At 39.9% G+C, this 22,908-nt stretch overlaps 1 protein-coding gene across 3 annotated transcripts in view; it reads right to left on the bottom strand.

Annotated features, from left to right (window-relative positions):
- The window catches only part of cnih3 (cornichon family AMPA receptor auxiliary protein 3), a 94,730-nt gene that overhangs the window by 15,304 nt on the left and 56,518 nt on the right, over positions 1-22,908 (bottom strand). For 2 of the 3 annotated variants that reach the window (XM_074684754.1, XM_074684753.1), the window contains exon 4: positions 6,870-6,981. In XM_074684754.1, coding sequence (XP_074540855.1) covers positions 6,870-6,981 — 112 coding nt within the window. Of the gene's footprint in view, positions 1-6,868; positions 6,982-22,908 lie in introns of all 3 variants that reach the window. The other variant, XM_074684752.1, reaches the window with a different exon arrangement.

Below are 22,908 nucleotides of genomic sequence, written 5' to 3'. Positions count from 1 at the left end.
GCACCCTTAAATACAATCTGCATTTCATTGCCATTTTTAAAAACATTTTAATAATACAAATGGCTTCTTTCAAGCTGTAAGCAATAATGACAATAGCAGAGTGAGTTTGTGATTGGTAGGATGTTTCCTGGGGCTTCGATGTACACGTGATAGTTATTTCAGAAACCACATGAAAACAAGTATTTAAGGAGAATCGCTGAGAGAAAAGAAGGAGAACAGAGAGGAAGATTTAACTTCTTCCTGTTCCTGAGAGAAGGCTGCCTATGTGCTAATACACAATTGGCTCATTACGCTTTATGGGGGAGAATTTACTTTAAATGGACCCCAGAGATGATACACATGAACATGATTCTGCAACAAATAAAAATAGAGTATCAGAGAAACAGACCAGTTGCATGAAGCCAGATTTCTTCTCCATTACATAACATCCAAATTTACAATGTCAACATCCAGCATATATGTTTTTCAGGGTATTATGGGTAATGCAATAAGCCTCCATCCTTATGCATGTGGTCTGTTCAGTCACGACCCAAACCAACAGATGTTTATGTATGGCTATTCTGGATGTCCATTAATGATCAGCGATGGTTCATGGAATGATTTTGTTGTCATTAATTGATCAGAATGTTCACACTTCTGCTGGGCAGCAGATGAATCATGCATGTATGAAAACATTGGTTACTTTGTACATCTTGATGTATGAGGAGTGTGACAGGAGGCTTTGAATGCTGAAATTGTTTTTATGTATTAGATGCATAATGATTGAGGAGGTAAGCAAGTTTATCTTCAAATGCACAATATCCAACATCAAATGAGTCCATCAGTTATTAGAAACAACAAGCAGCAAAGATAACAGGAAATAAAGAGAAAACACAGCTATACAGCAGAAAAGTATTGCTTTAAGTCAAAAGGTGCTTTTCAACCAGAATAAGGCCACGTCCACATGTAGCAGGGTATTTGGAAAACTGCAGATATTTTTATACATTTACGTCATCCACACGAAACCACAGTTTTACCTCACTAAAAACAATGTTCTTTGAAAATTCCAGCCAAAGTGAAGATTTTTAAAAACTCCGGTTTCATGGTTTCATGTGGACGCCGTTAAACAGAGTTTTCTGTTCTTTAACATCACTGCTAAACGACAGAAGCTTATTCTGATTTGCTGGCACGGGTTCTACGTCTGGAAAACACATGGGTTTGGCATGCTTCGAGCCACACTCACCGGCCTATTCACCCGCTATGTGGACGAAAGTATTTCCAAAAATGGATGAGGGGGGATACTCGTTTTTGAAAATACCCAGCTACATGTGGATATGGCCTAAACAAATGAGGTCCATTTTTATAAGGTCCAGGAACTTTGGAGGGCTGAAATGTTTTGATAAGTGGAGTAGCCTTAATTTACCCTACGTTCTCAATAAGATTACACCCAGCTATGATTGACTTGGTTTAGTACCTCCTAAACCTGATAGTGTGAGTGTGTCTCTGTCAGCCCCTGGTGTTACAGTCTTAAGGGTGACCCTGTAAACTGGAGACCTTCTTTTTATTTTTACCTTACCTTAACCTTATTTTTTTTCTTTTCCTCATTGGTCTGATTTACATAATCTGCCAGTGTCTAAGACAAACAATGGGTCACAGGAACCATGTAGTTCCTGGTATTTTTTAACCAGGATCTAAAGGTACCTGGACCCTCTGGCTGAAAAGCACCTTAACAGAGAAATAAAAACACCACACAGATAAACAATAAAAGCATTTTTGAAAAAAAGAACCATTACAACCTCTCTTGCATTCCAACCTCCAAGCACACACTCCCATGTTGTGATTGCTTTCATCGTGACCTGAAAAATGTCACTGCAACTGGGTTTCAAGACAAAGAGACTTTTTGCGTATTGCTCTGTAACCTTCAAACAGGGGTAGTGAGTTTTTCAGTCATGTCTGAGGGCCAGTTCAGCACACCAGGACTGACCAAAGTGACATGATTAATTTTCCAAGCTGTCTTGAATGAACTTCTGTTTACACTAAAATGTACAGCAATCGAGCTAGCAAGAGGCAGAAGACCCAGAACTCAGGGAGGAGTGGGGACTAAACTCCAGACCCTCTAAGTGAGAGATAGCTACTCAACCACTGAGCCACATGCACCCCTAAATCTGCTCAATTAAATACATTCTGTCCTGTTATCTGCCGAAACTCAAAACGTCAACAATTTATCTCCTCTCTTTTGAAATGATGGCTATGCCTCTGTGTGTGTACAAAAAGAATCCATTTGAATAAAGTCATGAAAAAAAACAAAAGGTTAGTGATAAGGTATGTGTATTTTAGGAGGCAGCGCACTGTTTACTCCATCACTCCAACATTACAAACAGGCTTCACTGTCAGTAATTAGAGGTTCTGTTCACTGCTGCCATCAAGTAACTACTGAATGTTTGCAAACAGCTGGGGTTTAATGTAAAGGTGTTCTTAGGTATCAGTTTTTGGCAATTAAAATTTCATGATAGGTGAACAAAAATTGATTTGTGACTAATGAGTGGCGCTACCCGGAGTAGCTGCCTGTTGCAGCAGCTCTCTCGTCTTTGTCCGTTTCTTGTGGCTTTTTCGTCTCTTTTTCGTCGTCTTTGTGTTTGGAGTGGATCATCACTTTGTATGGTTCATTGTCGGTCACGGACACCAAACTTTTTGTGGCTTCGGCTGTATTTTTTACTACTTTTCTCCTGTGTTTGTCTGGAGATCCTACATGTAACCATGGCTGCATTGTTTACATGCGAAATTAGCTGTTAGCAGCCTGTAGCATGTAAATGCTAACTAGTGTAGGGCTTGGTGATTTCCCTTGAGCTGAGGAGGAGGAGGTGAGGACGACGTGCTGGTTCTCGGATGTGAGCTAGGAGGTGACGACGTGGACCTGTCCTTCCATCCATCATTGTTGGGAACGTGGGATCTCGCTCCGGGGGATGGATGAGCTAGCTGTGCTAACCCAGCGGCATCGTGCTGTTCATGGACGTGGCTGACAGAGCTGACATCAGACGCCGCGACACATCGGAGGAGCTTCGCCTGCTGTGAGCAGACAGGATCCAGGAGACAGAGACTGAACAGACTGCTGGGGAGGCTCAGTCCTGGACCCTGTGGAGGTGGAGACTGGCTGGGCTGGAGAGTGGTGGACGAGTGGTGGACGGGATGTCGTCATCTAATTTCTTATGGACATTTTTGCACTTTCTATACTCTTTCTTACTTTTGTTTTCTTAAATGCTGCTGTGACTCCTGAATTTCCCCTCGGGGATAAATAAAGTATTTTCTATTCTATTCTAATGATGAAAATGTACAAGTTACATGTGTTACCATGGTACCTGTGTTGTGTTTGAAAAAATGAAACGGACAAAAGGATTAGGGATACTAAGACAAATCAATAAAACTAATAAAAATCGATTTGTAAAAGCGTCAACATTGTTTTTCCATAATCTATGCACTGTGCTGCGTCATTGCTGTATTATTTTCTCTCCAGTTTATTTGTCTTCTTCCTTTTTGTTGGATTATTTAGTGGTTGGCAACTAGCTGAAGGTGCATTACCGCCATCTACTGGACTGGAGTGTAGATTATCTGGGCTGTATGCGTCACATGAAAACAGATCAGCGTGGTGGAGGAGAAGCCGAGCCAGCAGGTGATAGAAACAAGTAAACGTGAATAATGGCAAAGCTGGAGAAGCAGTTCATCCAAAAATTCCCGAGTTTGGGATTTTTTCACGCTGAGTAAAAGCACACAGTGTGTTGACAAGAGTGACTGAAATGCAATGATCCAGTGCTCATCGATGGCGAGTCAGGGAGCTCAACAACGAGGTGAGGAGCTACAAAATCTCACATACACTTCTTTTATATGTTGTGAAATGTATAGTATGTCTTTTAGGACTTGTTTAGTCTGTTTATTAAATCATCTCTCTGTTTGAAAACCACAAGGACTTCATTAAACCAACGTTAGCATTAGCGATAGCTCTGCTACATATGGAGCTAGGGCAGAGGGGGTGTACTGTTTGATCTGCAGGTGAAAATACTGAGGACACATTTTTATTATTTGCCTTTTTGGCCCATTAAGTTCTTAATCTGATGGCATAACAATATATTCTCTGTCATTTTGCCCGTAGTGATGATTCTTTAAGTGACAATACCCTCATATCACTTTTTATACTTTATAAATGTAGCATCCTTTTTTTGCTGATTCATCGATTAATCGTGAATTTTATCATCAGAGTAATCAATTACTAAAATAACTGTTAGTTGCAGCCCTTAAAAGGATAACATGAAACAAGAAATGTCACTATTCAGATAAGTTATGAACCGTGATAAGTGCTTTATGTCTTTGTTTCTAGTATTTATTTTTCCATGTAGTTATTATTGGAGAGTGTTTTTCTTTTAAACAACAGAAAACTCTCCAAAGCTTAACTCTTGTTTGCCTTTTCCTTATGTAGATATTCTTCCTCTCTGCAAGACATCTCACAGCATCACTTCATGTTGAAAGATTGTTAACTGTTTATTGCCTGGCAAAGGTGTGAATCCAGCCTGGGAGCAGACCTCAAAAAAAAACACGAGCCCTTGCAAAGCACCACGTGTACATGTGAAGTTTATAGCTAGCATGTTTCCACACACATATGTTCACTCGCTGATCCCTGTTTGTTGTGAGAAAAGTCTCTGCTGTCACTGCTCACCACGGTGTCTCCCCTCTTCCTCACTCTCCTCTGTATCACCTTGTCAATATTAGATATCTCTGCTATCACTCACTGCCTTTTTCTTCTCCCCTCACACCACCCTCCCTTCTGCTACTTCCTCTTTTATTTTCCAGCCTCCTCCATCTCTGCCTTACTCTCCCTTCCTTCCTCCCTTGTCTTCTCATCTTTCAGCTGTGCAGAAGGCAGCATCTGTAGCTGTTGGGCATCTGGCACAACCTCCAATTAATAAGACAGCAAGATGTTTTTCATCCTCTCCTCTTCTCTTCTCTCCATCTTCAGCAGTCTACATCAAACCCACACTGGTGGCAAGAGCAGCGACAAAGAGCAAAGCAGACAAAGATTGAGAATCAAAAGAAATGGGGAGATTACTGACTGGTGACCCATTTATCAGACTCTGACTCCAAGGACCGGAGACAGGATGGAGCCCAACGCACTCTTCTACATACTAAGCTCAAAACATTGGTCATGTTCCCAAACACATTTAAAGTGGGGTAATATTATATCCTCAAGCAGTTAAAGATGCTATGAGGAGGATCTGTTTTAATTGCACTCCCTTGCCACCTTCTGGTCCGGAGTCTCACGCACACTGTCTTAAATTACTTTCAGTGAGGCCTGTGTTTGTTTTGGAATTAAATGGAGATTGGATCGAAACAAATTTACTTTGTTTTTACTGAATAAAACTTGCTGAGGTAAGGTACTTATCAGTACAGTTACGTACACTACGTTTTGAAACATGACATCAAGCAGACATTTTAGTAGCTGGCTATATGTAGCGCTATCGGGAGCCCGGTGCTCCAATGTATCTGTAGGCTAATGTGACAACAATTAAACACTCTCAGTTTGTGTGTAGCTTAGTAGCCGCCTATATTTAGCGCAGCTGGCAGCCCCGTGCTCTAAGACATGTCAGTAATGTGTAATGTTAGATCCTGGTTAGTTATGTCCAGCCAGTCATCTACCAAGCAGAGCTAATGTAACCTCACTCTTCATTTTATTGATAGACTCTCAAGTTTGAACAGACCACTGCAGAATAACTGCTGACTGTGGGTTGGAATGAACATTATCACAAACAGTTTAGTCCCTGTGTTATAGAGTGAAACAGCCCAGACTAAAGGCTAATTAGCCTTTAGCTCGGGCTGTATCACTCTCTTGTTTATCTTTCTTCTGCTCTTCTGTCTTTTTTTCTGTCTGACAGTTTGGCTCCTGTGTCCACCATCACTACTAAATTAATCACAGAAATCGTTTTCAGCAGAGAAAAAACACAGATCTCTGTGTTTTATCTCTTCTCTCGACTAAATTTAGTCAGCCGGCGTGGTGTTGTCAAAGAGAACTAGACAGGCTGCTCGACCCGATCTGTAATATTGGTGCTGATAATCTCATTTTAAAATGTGGATTATGGTCAGGCATTTATCTAGAAGGAAGAATGGTAACACTTTACTTAAGAGGTCCACAAATTTCATAACACTTGGGTTTTAATTAGACAAAGATTTTTCTTATTTCTTTGAAATTACCCTGAAATTTCACGAGAATCAGGTGAAAATTAGCACATAACTTCTGGCCAGATTCTCTCTCTGGAAATAGCAGAAACGTTGGGATAGTTCTAGAAACATTTTGTGGTGGGTTGTGATTTAATTTCAAATAAATTATTTGCTAATCTTCACCTTCTTACCTTGCAATTTGGAGTAAATTTCAAAGACACTGGAAAAAAACATTTACCTTCCAATCGTGCCTCAGGACAATATATTTGGACATTATTTTAAAGAAGTAATGTGCTAATTTTAAAGAAATAAGAAAAAACTTTGTCTAATTATCACCTAAGTGTGGTGAAATTTGCCGACCTCTAAAGGTTACTACGAGACTTTTTCAAGATCACTTAGAAACTCCTCACAGCCCTTTTAAAGGTTTCAGAGCCAAGACCTCCTTCCCTTGAGCTACAGAACGTTTACAGTCTGAAAAGCAACAGACTCAAGAATTCATAGAGGTCATCTTTGAGTAGTTTTCTGACCTTGTAAAATGAACCGTTCCTCTTTTTATATAGATTTTCCTTTTTCTCTGTTATCTCTTAAAGAAGCCAAGACATAAATCCTAATGTCTTGGATCAGGAATACACTCACACACTCTTCTCCTCACACACACACGGACGGAGACATTGGCTTAATTAGTTACCTCCATGTGTTGTAGAAAAGCAGGGGGATGTTGAGACCCACAGTCAGCCACTCTTGAGCACAAAGGAACATGATGCAAAAGAGTCCATGGATGGAGTACTCTGGTAGCACCAACTAAAAAGAGACAGAAACAGAGAGAAGAGGAGCACAAGTCAGAGAGAAGAGCAGTGAAGGAGTAATTGATTCTTCACACTGAAACCACAGGCGCAAACACTTGAGTTTGCTCTTCCTCCTCCTTCACAGAGATTCTAGAGATGAGAGATACTAACTGCGCATATTGATCTAATGACATTTACCCTGGAACAAGAGCTGAACTGCTTGAGTGTTCACCACTTTTTAAAGCTCAGCAATAGGGCAGTTTGTTGGAGGATCCTTGATTATCATTTCAATGTCTGCAGGTGGAAAAAACCCTCCAAAGTATCCCCATTAGCATTCAAATCCTTAAATAGCCTATATTTAGCTACTGCAAATCTGTCTATCTGCAAGCATTCCAAATGGCTAAATACCCCCATCCTGATTACTGAGAGCTTAGCTCCACAATGGACAGCATACACCAATGGCAGGGCTCCATTATTATCACTATAACAAATGGAGTGCAAGGCCCTCAAAATGCAGGAAGCAAGACAACCTCTTGGCAAACTGCACAGGTAACAATGTGTCACCAGTGCAGTTTTGGATCTGTATAGTGTTGAATTGAGAAAAAAAAGAAAACAGGTTTTATTATCAGTCTATGTCTGCAGAGATTTTGTGGGATAAAAAGGCTCTGATTTACTTTCAATATAAATGCTCTTTCCTTCACACGTGTTATGTTCACTACCAGGATTTTCTCAAGTCCTCTCTTTGGGAAACTCATAGAAGACATTTTTTAAGGGGGTTTATCCTACGTGACACATTCATGAAGGACTTCACAGCTGCCAAAGATAAATACATGAATCAATTTATATATCTGTGATCTATATCTTAGATCTCCGCACAGTAACAGCTAACATACACTAGAAGTGTCCCCAGACGTACACTGGATCCACTCTGTTGCGGCTCAGCTGTGAGGCAAGTCTGGCAAGTCACAGGTAATACACATACACTGTAAAACAAATGGATGTCATCTTGCTCAGCTCGAAGTGAGGTCGCCATGAAAACTGCTCCCCCTGGTGGCTGGCTGCAGTATAGGTAAAAAAAAATCGGACTCCCCAGTCATTCCAGATGGGCTGTGGTCAAACTTTAAAAAATTAATACACCTCGCAGAAATTTTTCTCACATCCAATTATTGTGGTGATTTGAAGATATCATTTGGCTGCCTTGTATTCAGGTCCTCTTTTTTCAGAAGAGTTCTGTTTTCAGTGGTTATAAGAGGTTAAAAATGAGGTTTTACATCACGTACCTCTACTGCACAGATTCTGGCTGCACAACTGCTACAATGGCTGCGCCTGTGACAAGGGAATTTTGGCTTCAAAACCGTACAATGGTAAATGGCGGAGCCACACTGTCCACTCTATATACAGCCTATGGTAATACAGAGCAATCCTATTCTTGCCAGACACTGGAGCTGTGATACAATAATTCAGCGTAAGGAAGATCGAGTGGGACAGGAAGCCATTCACAAAAAAACACGAAAAAGACCCACTGACTTTCAAAATAAAACAAACCATGTCAAAACCAGATCAAATTTAGCTTGACTACAACATTAAACTGACATGATGAGCAGAGCCAGACCAGCAGTCAATAGGTTGTATGGCCCAACATGAATGAAGAGAGACTTATCAATGAAGTGGGAACTCTTCAATCTCTTGACTCCAGCTGACTGTCAGTCATGCAGCTTGTTAGACTGAACATGCAGCTTGTGTGAGCTGATGAAACCATTCAACATGCAATGGAGTGTAGCCGGTCTGCAGACGTATCTGATGTATTTGGGGCATAATGGTATATGTATTAATTCCAAAATGCCATTTTGCACAACTCTGTGCATGCAGTCAAAATAATGAATTTGTGGCAAAAAAGGTTCATTCATGGCAGGATCAACACTCCAATAAAGGTATTGAATCTATAATTTGTTTGCAAAACACCACTGGACACCACCTGCTTCTTTTGAATCAACTTTGATGGAAAATTCCAAGCTTCATATGTCAGAACTGTCCAACAGTCGCACAGAAAATCAAACACTTCAAACTTTCCATCATCCAGGTGTGCCTGTCACCATTAGCCAGGCAAAAGTCAAAAAGTCAAAAAGAGATAATGATGAACTGTGAGTTTAATTGAAGCTGTTGCTTTTTCCTGATATACCCAAGCAGCAACTGCTGTGAGAAACAAAGATGATACAGAAGTGCAGTTCATTGAGTGTCCACTTGAGACTGGCTCCAGAAGTATGAAAGTATGAAAAAAACACACAGACCAATTCAAAAAAAGACAATTTTCACTGCAGAATTAAACATGTTACAGCCTGTTACAAAATGGCTTAAGTCTGAACTTTAACAGCATTTTCTGTTTCTGTAAAAGCACACAGTGTACAGGAGGTAATTTATTACTAACTTAGCTGTTAACAAGATATAACGATAATGGGGTGTTCAAATCAGAGGCACAGCTCAGCTGACTGACAAGCAGGCGACCTGTAGCTGTTAGTAAAGAGTCACAAAGCTCTTCTCCAAAATATTTCCCATCGGCGATTTGCTTCAAAACTTTGTGTCAGAAACAGGTGGATGACATAATTAATACTAGATCCATCAATTATATTGTCCATGTTTGTACCCAACTCGTACTTCACCGTGACCCAAAAACCGAGCGACAAACTGAATTGTGCCTTCTGAGCCCTCACACCCTAAATGCACATTTTATTGAATAGCTATTGAATAGTTCTTATCTGAACGAGATGCCAGGCTCTAGTCAAAGAGTATATTTTATCCTGGTCAAATTCTTGGACTTAAGGCCTTTGCACACCGAGTCCTTTTTTTTTGCATTTTTTTGCATTCGCCCAGCTCGTTTCAAAGATAGTTTGACTATTCAGAGATACCAGTTATTTGGAACATCTTTTTTTCACGTTTTCTGACACATTATCTTAACACATTTCAGGCGATGTTTAGTTAATGAATGAAGACTTGTGTGTCTGTGTCTATGTCTGTTTGTGCATGCCGCACATACCTTAAACATACTGACAGCTGCTGCTTAGGATCAATTCCTTGATGATCCAATTTTTCTCGAACTGCAAATTTTTGCAATTAATACAAAATAAATGCACAGATTCAATGCAAGGTGTCTGTGCGTGACTTTTTTGGGAGGGGATTTCGGATCCAAAAAACGCATCTGAAAAAAAAAATGACTCAGTGTGCAAAGACCTTTACAGATGTGACTTGGTGTAAGTGACAATTCTGCCATGTTTCCATTGTGACAGCACAGTCCCACATATCTGCCCATGCAATACCAGTTTCAAAAGTGGTTGGGACACTTGTCTAAAAACAACAATTTGATGGTTTGCACATCATTCAAACACTGTATTGAAATATAAATGGTGCAAAGACAACGTTACATTTTGGAGTTTTATGAAAAATACATGCTTGTTTCAGATGAGATGTCAGCAAGACGTTTTAAAAAAGTCGGGACATAGCACGCTTACTGATGTGTTGCATCACCTCTTCACCCAGGAGACTAGTTTCTGGAGTTTAAGAAAGTGAAATGGTGCTCCATTCCTGCCTGATTTAGGGTTTCGGCTGCTCAACAGCTCAGAGTGTCCTTTGTATTTTTGGTTTCATGATGCTCCAAATGACAAGAAGACCTGATGCAATACATCGGTAAACATAACCCTGACTCATCTGTTTTAAAACATGTTTCTGGAATCAAATTATAAATGATGATACTTTTTCAAAAAATAAAAACATCATTAACTTTCAATCACTGAATGGTTGACTATGCTATGTTTTTAATAACGTTTAAATAAATTGCAAACCATCAAAACAGCACAATTCAAGGAAGAATGCAATTTTCAAAACACACCCTATGATTTGAACTAATCTTCACCAATCATTTTTTTCCACCTGTTACAGATTACAGATACAGATAAATGGAGTCTACTTTGAAAAGTAAAATGAATAAGAGCAAAAGAATGTCATAAACTGAGTCAAACTGTGGGTTGAGCTTCATTTTAAAGCTGTCTGGAGGAACAGAAGAATCTGTGAGGTGTCGCGCTCATAGTCAAACTGAGGAAGACATTGATGTCAGTGGAAAGCTCAGCTCCATCTGAAGCCAGAGGCAGTTCTTCTTCAAGTTATATTTTCAGTGAAATGTCGTCTTTATATGAAAGCTGTCTTTCTTTCTGATTTAGAGAACAAGTTTACACTTGTCAAAGAAATACCACCCACCTCTAAAGTTATTCGTACCTTGACAAACTGTTACCCATGGGTACCAAATGTCTCTTTAATTCAACAGCTAGTGTAAGTAACATCATGCAGTCATTTTAATGTTAAGTGTATGGGATAGCAAATTTCCATGGTCCTGGGTACTGAAGTATTAGAAAAAATTTACAACAGAGCACACTAGGATGATTAAACCCTGACATTTGTTCAAGCCTTGCTTTCTCTACCTGAGAACCAGAAGTTGCTTCAAAGTGTTGCAGTTTCACTTTCGATTAGAATAAGCATCTCTTTATTCTGTAGTCACCCTGAGGGTTGGCACACACAAGAACAACAACAACAAAAGAGAAAATCCACCAGCTCCAGTCTGACCAATCAGATTCTGTTGTTCAAACTGCTCACTATGCAAATCTCTCTGAATACCTGAATGACCCAAATGTCTTACTTCACCGATATCTGCAGTAGCTTTCCACCGCTGTATTTAATGTTAATCACAAAGAAAGCCACTTCATTTCTCATGTATATTTCAAAGCCCACAGGCCAGAGCATTACGGTGCCATTCAGAGCCGCCCGGCCTCCAACATTCCTCCGTTCACCGCCTTAACAAGGTTGCGTGAATGATGCATTATTCAGATGGCCACATACCTCCTAATAACAGAAAAGCACATTTCATCGAATAGCACTTGAACAGCAGGGAACTAGAAAAACTGCTGTTTAGACTAAACCTTAAAATATCCATTTGCTTTCAGGACTGAAGCAGGAAGCTGCATGCACAAACAAACCACAGCAGCACACGGACAAGGACACGCTCACAGACTCTTCCCTTTCCACGCAAAGAGCTCATTAAAAAACAAATAGTCACACTGAGCATTGTTCCCTCTTCTCTGTCCTCTTCACTGCTGGCTAACAGCACTCACAGAAAGGTAAAAGCAGAACATGTCACTCCAGTGACCACGCAGCACTGAGGAGTACATAAAACATACCTGACAACAACACAATAAACTGATATGAAGACAATACCTGGACTACAAGTAGGGATGGGTACCCTACACCTTTGAAATGAAACGGTACAGATACCCGGTACCTGACAATCAGTATCGGAACTCAGAGGTACCAATTTATGGTACTTTTGTGTGTGTTTATGTGGTGATAAGTATTAACTTGTTTGATAATATAATCACAAGGTTTTTCAACTTAAAGTAGTGACTCCTCATTATACAATGTAGCAATGCTGTGTTCATGTCCAGCATGGAAAATCGCCCACTCTTCCTCTCTCCCACAGTCACAAGTTGCGTTTAGGTACCAAAAAGTTGTAGTTTGGTTTTACTTGAATCGGTACCAAGGCCTTTTTTTACACAACGAAAAAAAATCTGCGTTAACACAGAATGGCCGAGGGACTGAAAACATTGTAGTAAGCATTCCAGGCCTACAGGTGGTGCTATAACTGTCTTGTCCAGAAGCCGCTTTTGGTAGATCTCTGCCGAAGTAGAGATGAGCCGATCATCTGGTGTATTCGTGAATACTAAGAGCAGAAGTGGAGCAAGAGATGCACATTTTGTATGAAGATAGTCAGCAGATTCAGCAGATTCAGCAGCACAAGCACAACATGGTAGTTTGTGTCAATCATAACAACGATACTGTTGTCCTGTTGTATTCGCTCGCGTGAAGTGGAGTGTGATGTCAGCGTTTCCGCTAAAAATGCCAGGTTACTGTTTGCACGGCAACGGTGCTTGCAGCATTTAAGAAAAATTCCACTCTGGAGGCCATTTTTAAAAGTTTGTGTTTTAGGTCGGCTAAAACACTGTTTCCGTATAAACCAGCGGCAAAAACCCAACAAAACTTCTGTGTTTCACCCTAAGACCGTTGAATTCAGTTGGTACTTAATTAGGTACCCATCTCGAACTACAAGTGGTATGTGTCCTTATGAAACATATTTTTTTTTAGGATGTTTGTAAATCAGTCGATGAAAAAAAGACAAATCACAAGGAACTGTCAACTATTCATGGGTAAACTGAAAATTGCTCAAGGGGATCTTTGTGGTCAAGCTGCCGTGCACCTAACCTTGCAGAGCAGATGGACCTGTCTGATTCAGTCTCAATCCAGATCCATCTTGCCAAGCTCCATTGACCAACGATTTCACTTGGCTAAATTTTTAACAGCCCAATCAGGGAAGAGAGGCAGGAGCAGCAGGAGCAGTGGAGGTGAAGTGCAGACGTGACGTCAGCAGACTTTAGTACTTGTCAGCATTCCTTTAATTCTTAAGTTAACCTTTCAAAAACAGCAGCAGCATTCTAGCGCCAATATCACAGCTGTTCCTCATGTTCCTGTAGTTGTTCGTCTATTGTTTCTCAGCAGCAGCGCACATAAGCTAGGTCATACCGTGGCTTGATGTGGATTGGTCTGTGGTGAGTGTGTCAATCAGAACAGTTGCCCAATCAACAGCTGCTGATTTTTTTTGAAGGTCCTGCCTCTGAAAACAAATCAGAACAGCTGCTACCCAGATGGACTAGTGAAATATTTCCGTGGCGGATAAATGAAACTGTCCGTCTGGCGTGTCAGGTTACCGTGCACCAGCCAACAAAGACAATTCTCGTTCCTGTTACTGACTTTCCATAGGAAGTTTCCATGCTGGACACTTCCATCCCCACCATGCCTGCATCATTTCTCAGGTTGGAAAGGCTTTAAATATTCAGGTTACTGCTCATTTAATGTTTAGAAGGATACCACTTTCTCCTCTGAGCAATGAAATCATTGCTGGGGAAATCTCACTCCCCTTCAGTCAATTCTTAACACCATTTTGCTGAAAGAGTCTGGGCTTTTTTCTCTCACAGCTGCTTCCTGTGTTTGGGTGATTTTTTTTTTAACTTGCATTCTTAATTTTTTTTTTGAGGCTCTCTTTCTCTTATTGAGTTGTTTTTCCTTTTTGCTGCACCTCCGTTCTTTAATTTGCATTTTGGTCGTGCTGTTGTGTTTGGACTTTCATGTCCTTTGGCCATTTGTCGGCTGATTCTCCCTGTATAAAACTGTATCCACTGCATAATGAATGGCTTGTATAAGGGCTATAGGGTTTATAAAGTGTGTGTGTTTCCAGGGGCTACCTTGTGCAGCTGTATTGCCTTCTGTTTTTAACAGAACACTGTTGCAAATGTAAGTCATAGGTGCTTTTTAACCAGAAGGTTCACAAACTTTCAATTCCTGGTAAAACGTGACCCAACATTGAAATGGTTCCTGTGGACTTTTGTTTGTTGGCATTTCCACCACAGGCTGATTATGCAAACAGGACAATGGCATATGGAGAAAAAATACTCACAAAAGCAACACATTACCAGACCTGTAGTGTGCAGTAAGACATCGATGATGACCATTTAGCATAAATGAGACCACAGAAGAAAAAGACAAGGTATACTGCAGCTGCAGTTAGCCTGTTGTCATGAAGGATGTTCAGCGTGTGCTGATTTTCATTATGATTTATTGTACTGCAGACAGATTTGTTGAAAGTTAAAAAGAGACAAGCACTAGTGGTAAAGCTGTCGCTGGTAAATGCTGTCTCGAAAAGCCTAAAACAGACTGCTCTGTTGTCTAAGGCACCAGGTTTAATCAGAAACCATCAGTTTGTGGGCTTTGACTTAAGTCCCTGGACATCTGAGCAGTACTAACCTCAGGCTGGGCCATTACAAGGTGTGTATTTACAACCAAAGCACTAAACCTGGAGGAGTAGGGGAAGTTCCTTTGGTCAAAATGCAGCTTTTTGTGACCGAGTGCTTGCTTCTTCTTAGTTTCTAGTTATTCTATTCCTAATTAGTTTCTATTCTTTACTTGTTATCTTAAGTTCTTCTAATCACTTCTATTTTCATTATTGTATTTTTGCTCTTTATTTATTCATTTATTAATTACGACGTGTGCCACTGCACTCTTGGCCCGGTCATCCTTGTATAAGAGATCCAGATCTCAATGGGTTTTACCAGGTTAAATAAAGGTTAAATAAATAAAAATAAATTCAATTGTTGTAAGCTGCTGTAACACATATATTTCCTCCAGGAGGCCATCAAATCCTGCTTGTCAGTGTGCCAGGGGAAATAAGAAAGTTAGTGACTTTGTTGCAATTACAACCCAGTGAAGTCTAATAAGCAGTGAGATAGACGTGTATAGATGACATGGTCTTTCTTATTCTTTTTTTTAAACCACTGTGTGGTGACACTATAAAGTAGAAAAACAAAGAAATGGTGGTGCTCACAATGACAAACAAACCAGGAGAACTACAGAAGCACTGCCAGGTCCAGATCTGACCTGGAAACTCTCTGGAGGATTCTTTATCCCTCTCAGTGCTCACTTAGTGTGACATGTTGGCTGCCAGGACAGAAAGAAAACACATATGTATGATTCAAAATGTGTAAACCAAGTTGTAGGCTGCAGCTGACCCTGCTGCAGCTCTTTTATAGTCACTGAACATGTTCACAGTGTGGTGGATGAGTTTGTGTGGGTGTGTGTTAGAAAGTATTCAAGCATGTATATCCAATTTTCATGCTAATGGGTAACAAATTATTTTCTTTCTTTATGTGCACACAGTCGAGCAAATCCTCTAAAGCGCGCGCATGTGTGTGTGCGTGCGTGTGTGTGTGTGTGTGTGTGTGTGTGTGTGTATATCTTGACAGAGGGACCCATCTGGGACTGTGCCTGGCTGTTGCAGGGGATCTGTTTCTCTGGCTGGGGTGCCTTGGGGCTGCCCTTGCACCCATCTGATGCACCCAGCAGCAACACTCATGAGGCTCCATTCATGTGGTAATTTATATTTTATCCTGATAACTGAACGCGTCTCCGTAATTCACAGCCTCACTTCACTTTTTTTGCACAAGAGAAACTGTTTTGCACGCCATGCTCACAGACGGCTCTGGTTAGGGTTGTTTCTACTAAATCTGTAGATTACTTTATGATGGGGGAAAAGAAGAGGAAATGCTTTAGGGATTGTTTTCATGCCCCACTTAAATACTGCTGATTACCCAAGGGTACAAAAAAATAACCTCTTGTGCCTTTTCAAAATGTTGTCCTCAAACGTATTGTTCTGATGTGAAGTTGCAGAGACCAGGGGGTTTATGTTTGGCAGTGAAGGGCCCTAAGTGGATCAAGAGATGTCGGGGATGCTGGGTTTTATTCTTGTATGATAAAATCTAAGGTTTTTAAAGGCACTGTGGGGTCTATCTGTTGGGTGTTCATACCAGTGACACCTTTGACCAGCATCAGTGGTGTTTTTCTGAAGAGGAAGACTCCGTTTCCCCGAGCACCGTCACCCACTGTCACAAAGATGTGATTCTTCAGTGGATTTCCTTAAGTGAAATTGAAGCTCTAACATAAGTTCAGGTCAGAAGGAGTATACGCTGCATGCTATTTTATTGTTGATTTCACTTCATGTATTGAGCACACGCCTCCATGCACTCTCACTTCTACACTCCTGCACTTCAGTTCCTCATGACTGCCCAGTAGGGGTGCACCGATCACAATTTTCTGGCCAATCAACGATCTATTAAAAGCCTCACCTGCCGATTCCGATTTGGGCTGATACTGATTCTTATTTTTTATAACTGACAGCATTTATGCTCCAATCTTATTTCATTGAAAAGCTTGAACAATACCTGTGAAATAATAAAATCTTTGAGTTTTCACTTAAACAACCAACGAAGTGTCCTGAGTTTTAGGTCTCAGAGCAAAAAGCAACAATGACTGGCTGTCAGACCAGATTCATATGTAAGGATGGGCTGATCACCGATCCCCCAAAATTAAGGAGATCGGTGCATGTCTACTACCCAGCTTACACAGCTTCATCAGCCACCAATCACTGTCACCACCCAAAGGGCCTGCAGTTTCATCAGCCCTACACAACTTTATCAACCATCTCCTGGTTACTACGAAGACTTTGTAATGTTATGAAACCTTTACCACTGGGATCTGAACTCCATACAGAGACAGGCTGTGCATCCCATGGAAGAGTCCTCCCCGTAGAGTCCAAGTACCAAAGAGACTGACATCAACCCTCAGACGCCATTGCTAGGTGCAGCCCAAGTGTCTGCCTGTTGCAGTAGCTCTCTCTTCTTTGCTTTTTCTTTTTGTATTTTTCCTTATAATTTTGTTTTTCTTTGTATTTTGAGCCATTCATTACTTTTCATGTCTTGTTTGTTGGCCATTGACACTGAACTGGTTGTGTTAGCAGTGGTGCTAACACAACCTACATGTAACATGTTACACACAAGATGTCACCTGTTAGCAGCCTCTAGCATGTCGATGCTAACCAATTGCTCAGACAAAAAAAAAAAAAAAAACACTGTTAGTCTAGAGAGTTCATTTCGCTCTCAGCACAGCATACAGTTTTATTCAATCAGTAGTTCAGAAGATGATAAGATTATGAATTTTGCACAGTTAGCACAGCTGTCCTGACTGATAGGCACTATTTGACTCAAGAAGGCTAAACAGACCATAGTTAGGTTGAATCACCTTTTTCAAACAAGGCGCCTGCTAATGATAAGCTTCAAAACTTTGCTTCAGAAATAAATGACTCATGCAATGTTACTGTATCCCTGTGATTCAGACTGAATCTTTACTGTAGGGTAAATAGAGAATAGTCAATTATCACTAATATTGTTTTTTTAACCATTATTATTTCCCCACCTCATACCATTAATTGCCCTTTAACAACAATAATGGATAATTATGATAACAACAATAAAACCATATGGTTAACACCAACTGAAATGATTTCATTCATTAGTACAGTTGGTGTTTTGTTTCAGTAATTCCTTGTGTTTATGTTCATTCGACTTCCCTTGTTTCTTGCTTTCCCAGCTGTGACACAGCTCCCAGACTTTTTCCTACAACTCACCATCTTTGTGAACAAAAAGCTCCAAGCCACACTGATTTTAAAGCCTGGGACAAGTTCTCCTTGGATTTGATCTTTAACTCTGAGGATCCAATTAGTGTGTCTGCGCGCTTCATAGTGTTCTCCCACAGCTGGGGCAGGGCGGTGAGCAGAGCTTTTCAACTACTTTCAGGCTGTGACTGATCTGAGGGGTGCACTCCTGGGCACACAGGGTCACCCAGAAATCCTCACAGCTAATGAAGGGAGTAACTAGAAAGAAAACAAGAGGGAGGACATCGAGGAGGAAGAACCAGCAGTGTGTTACTACAAAGAGAGGAAGCCCTACGATGACCTCTCAGATTGACAAACACCTGGTTAAGCATCATGTAAACAGGTATGAGCATTAAGACTGCAGCAGTGAGACAGTTGCTCTGGAATAAGATTCAGCCATGCCTGCTCACTGATCACTATGACTGCTACAGTCTAATAACATAGATAAATTAAGCTTAGATTCTCATAGAGTGGTCTTATAATTTGCTATCAAATATAACATTATATACAAAAAAGACATTAGTGGAGACAAGAACCTACACGACAGGAGATACGATGTTTTATGTCAGGCTCTTTTAGAGATGTTATGTCATGAACAAAATAGTCCCCTTCCACATAGTCCGTGGGACACGAGTTTAGTGTGTGTCCTTGTTAAAATTAAAGGCTTAACTTCTTTACAAATATTTGTTTGTTGATTTTTGCTTCGCTTCTGGGGCTTTAGCTCTCAGACCTCGCTGCAGGTACAGGTTCACATTGCTGTTTTTTTTTTGTTTTGTTTTGTTTTTTTCTTTCTTTCTTTTTTTCTTTCTTTCTTTCTTTCTTTCTTTCTTTTTTTCTTTCTTTCTTTCTTTCTTTCTTTCTTTCTGTCTTTTTTTTTCTTTCTTTCTTTCTTTTCTTTCTTTCTTTCTTTCTTTCTTTCTTTCTTTTTTCTTTCTTTCTTTCTTTCTTTCTTTCTTTCTTTCTTTCTTTCTTTCTTTCTTTCTTTCTTTCTTTCTTTCTTTCTGTCCTTTCTCTCTTCCTGTCCTTTCTTTCTTTCTTTCTTTCTTTCTTTCTTTCTTTCTTTCTTTCTTTCTTTCTTTCTTTCTTTCTTTTTGTCTTTTTTCTTTCTTTCTTTCTTTCTTTCTTTCTTGCTTTCTTATATTCTTTCTTTCTTTCTTTCTTTCTTTCTTTCTTTCTTTCTTTCTTTCTTTCTGTCCTTTCTTTCTTCCTGTCCTTTCTTTCTTTCTTTTCTTTCTTTCTTTCTGTCTGTTTTCTTTCTTTCTTTCTTTCTTTCTTACTTTCTTACTTTCTTTACTTTGACACAGAGAATGTAACTGACTGTGAATGTCAAAAATGTACATTTGGACAATATGGTTGAAGGGTGTCAAAACTGGTCCACAGAGGGGTCCAATCGGGCCTGTTGGTTAGACTTTGTAAAATATAAAAATTACACAAAAGAGAAGCTTTTGTAATAAAGGGTTTGGCTTGTTGGAACACTGTTTAAGTGTTATTTTATCTTTATTCTAGACCAAGCGGTAACCTCCGGTCTGAGAATATGAGACAATGCTGTAGTGCTAAAATCTGCTGTTTCTCGAGTGTCCACTTAAGGCTGGCTCCGGAAGTACAGGAGGTCACAAACACACCAAGCCAAAAAAAGCAATTTTCAAAGCAGAAATTAACCTATTTACAGCCTGGTTAAAAAAACTCCTATCCTGTTTGAGTCACTAATTTTACTACCGGCACCCAATAAGAGGCACAGCTGAGGGTCACATGACGGCCGGCGCCCTATGGCTGTAGGCGAAGCCCTTGCCACTACCAATATGGCTGCTATAGCCAATGTGCTTCATTTTCCGTTTCAGAAACAGACGGGTGACGTCAGCGAGACTACGTCTATGTTTTAGACATTTACAAGGAAGATGGATAACTTCTCCTTCTTCCATAGTTCTTTAGTTTGTGTGCTGTGTCAGGTGTCCAAGATAATTACACAGATGTGGAAATAAATTTGAAATAATTTCTTGATTTTGACAAGTTGTTTTGTCAAATAAAGTTAAATGCTGTATTATTCAGTCTGACATACCTGTTTGTACCTTTGTTGACTCACTTTTATCTCTAATGCTGGACTCAAATCAGATCTGTGTCTAGTCTGTCTCTGCTTTGTTGCATTTTGACTGTGTGCTCTCTCATCCATCGACTCACGGTGGCTGTGTTTGAGTTCAGTACGTAGCAAGACTGCAAGACAACTGGAATGATAGCCTGTCCTCATTCATGTTGAGCCTAGTCGTCTCTGGCTTTAATTTGATTTCAGTGCCTGGCACCCTGTCCCTCCTGTTTTTGTCCAGCAAAATAGCTAAGCAACATAACAAAGTTTGTTTAGTTAACACACAGTCTTGAATTGGAACCCATCAGATTGGTCAGATTGTACTTTATAAACATTTCTAATAGGAAACAGTCAGAAAATAAAGGTTGTCAACAGCAGAGAGAGGGACACAGAATAAAGACCTATGATTGGCACAAACCTGAACACATTTGATTAAAAAGCATCAAGTCTGCTGCAAAAGAAAATCTCAGGAGCTGCTGTGCAAACTAAGAAACATATGCTGCTCTCCACTTCCAGCCTCATCAAGCACACTTCTCTCTTCTCCACCTAATTCATTTGGGTCCTCTCTTTCATTTTGGATGAAGCTTGGATGTTCGTTTTAGCTGCAGCAGCTTTTCCCTCCCTGCTCGAGATCAAAACAGACCCATTCGCAAATTACCGTCTCATACCCCTCCAGGAAGGAAAACGGGCGAAAAAATAACTACATATTTTACAACCTTTACATGATTCATGGTCCTCTGAGAGGCTCTGGAGTAGGGACCCACGTGGTTCATTTAGCTGTTCAAACTCAACGGTTCAACTGTTGTTAGGAGGGAAATTTATCGTTTTCATTATCTTCATACAGTTTAGTCAGATTCTATAATGAAGGAGGAAAAAACAATAAAACTCAGGTCAGAATATTTGCATAAAAAGAACCAGCCAGACCTTTTCTGTTGACAACCTCTGATCATCAGCCTCTATCATTTATTACATGTTACATATCCTATACAGGGCAGTGCTTTTTGATTAAAACTTTAACTGTTCCCACAAGTATTTTCCACCAAGTTTAATCACTGAACTCATATATGTTTGCTTTCTTAATTTTGTATTTTGTATTTTTCATCACCATCACACTGCCCCTTTGTCTGATAACCTGTTAATGCTTTGATATGTCTCAAATGCAATAAAAACTTCCTCATAACCCTGCTGTAAAATGTATGTACAACTGTTTGTTTTTTTTCCAATGCCATTCTGCACTCCCATAGTGAAAATGATTTTTACTTAAAAACTTTGTTCACAAAGATATCTGTTGTGTTAATAAAGTATTTAGAGCAGGGGTGAAAGTCAGATGGTACGGTCTGGTACTGTGTACCACTAAAAGATCCAGTGGGGGTATGCAGTACCAGGAAGTGCTGCGCTCTGAGTCTGAAAATAGATCTGTTCGCAATACACAGTCTTAAAAACTACTTTGTCTGTTTATAAATCCATTTTAACTCTTTCCGAATTGTTACTGAACTGTCCGCGGTGTGTTTTAGTCCATGCTGGACGGAGCCTTGAAATGAAAGAATGAATGAATAAAGGACGGAAGGAAGGGAGGAAGGAAGGATAGATAGATAGATAGATAGATAGATAGATAGATAGATAGATAGATAGATAGATAGATAGATAGATAGATAGATAGATAGATAGATAGATAGATAGATAGATAGATAGATAGATAGATAGATAGATAGATAGATGCTTTATTGTGATCGTATAAGATACACAACATAACTTAGAGAATCCTGTACAGCATTGCAAAATAGCTTTTCTTACAATATATGCAAAAAAAAGTTTTGTTTATTGAGTAAGTGAATAGTGAGTAGATAATAAACAGTATGTTGGCTGAAAGTATTTACATGCAGTTACTGGATAAAGGCTGAAGGCTCTTGCCCTGCTTCTCTCCTCCTCCCCTCAGAGACGGAGCCCGGTGGTCTCTGCACCCAGCCTTTGAAACCTGTACCACACGTTTAATGTCTTTAAATCTATTGCAAAATGTCCCCAATTAAAATCAGTAGGAGAGTAAACAGTTGTGTTTTGTGTTATTCTTATCTATTGTAATGATACAGAACTGCTCGGAAAAGAAACTGTTTATGTGCTAATGATTGGAGATTTGGCTCAGCCGTACTAACTCAGCGGTTGCTATGGGAATCAAATTGGTAAGTTGATTCAACGCACTGGGACGTTTTCCACAACTGGTCTGGATGTCAGATGTCAAGAAACTGTGCGCAAAATCTTTTAGGTGATCATTTTTGATGAGGGGTTGTTCCACTAAAGAGTTTTTGCTCAAGACCCCATGATCTGCTCTGAAAGACTTGTGTTTTGGATGTTTTATTTTTTAACATTTATTTAACCAGGTTAATCCCATTGAGATCAGCAGATCTCTTTTCCTAGGGAGAGCTGACCAAGAATGGCAGCTAAACACAGTTTAACAAACAGTCACACAGACTCAATACAGTACAAAGAAGTGATGAGAACAATAAAAGGCCATCAGTTAAAAACAGTGACATTCAGAACTTCTGTTTATCAATGTTTCAATTCAAAGAAATCCTATGCCATATCCTCAAGGGTTTTTAATTCCTGCTTGTTTTAGGGGCGTACAGATTACCTGCAGTTAGATACTGAAATGTTTTCATTTGTTTGGGTTTTGAACTTTCTATTTCAAAGTGCATGAAAAGAGAGACCAGCAAGAATTTAAAACTACTTTCACCCCTGAT

Source organism: Halichoeres trimaculatus, unplaced genomic scaffold (assembly GCF_033239565.1).
Source record: "Halichoeres trimaculatus isolate MK-OKI-2021-1 unplaced genomic scaffold, fHalTri1.1 fHalTri1_scaffold_13, whole genome shotgun sequence".
NCBI lineage: Eukaryota > Metazoa > Chordata > Actinopteri > Labriformes > Labridae > Halichoeres > Halichoeres trimaculatus.
This window is presented reverse-complemented; position numbering and strand designations above follow the sequence as displayed.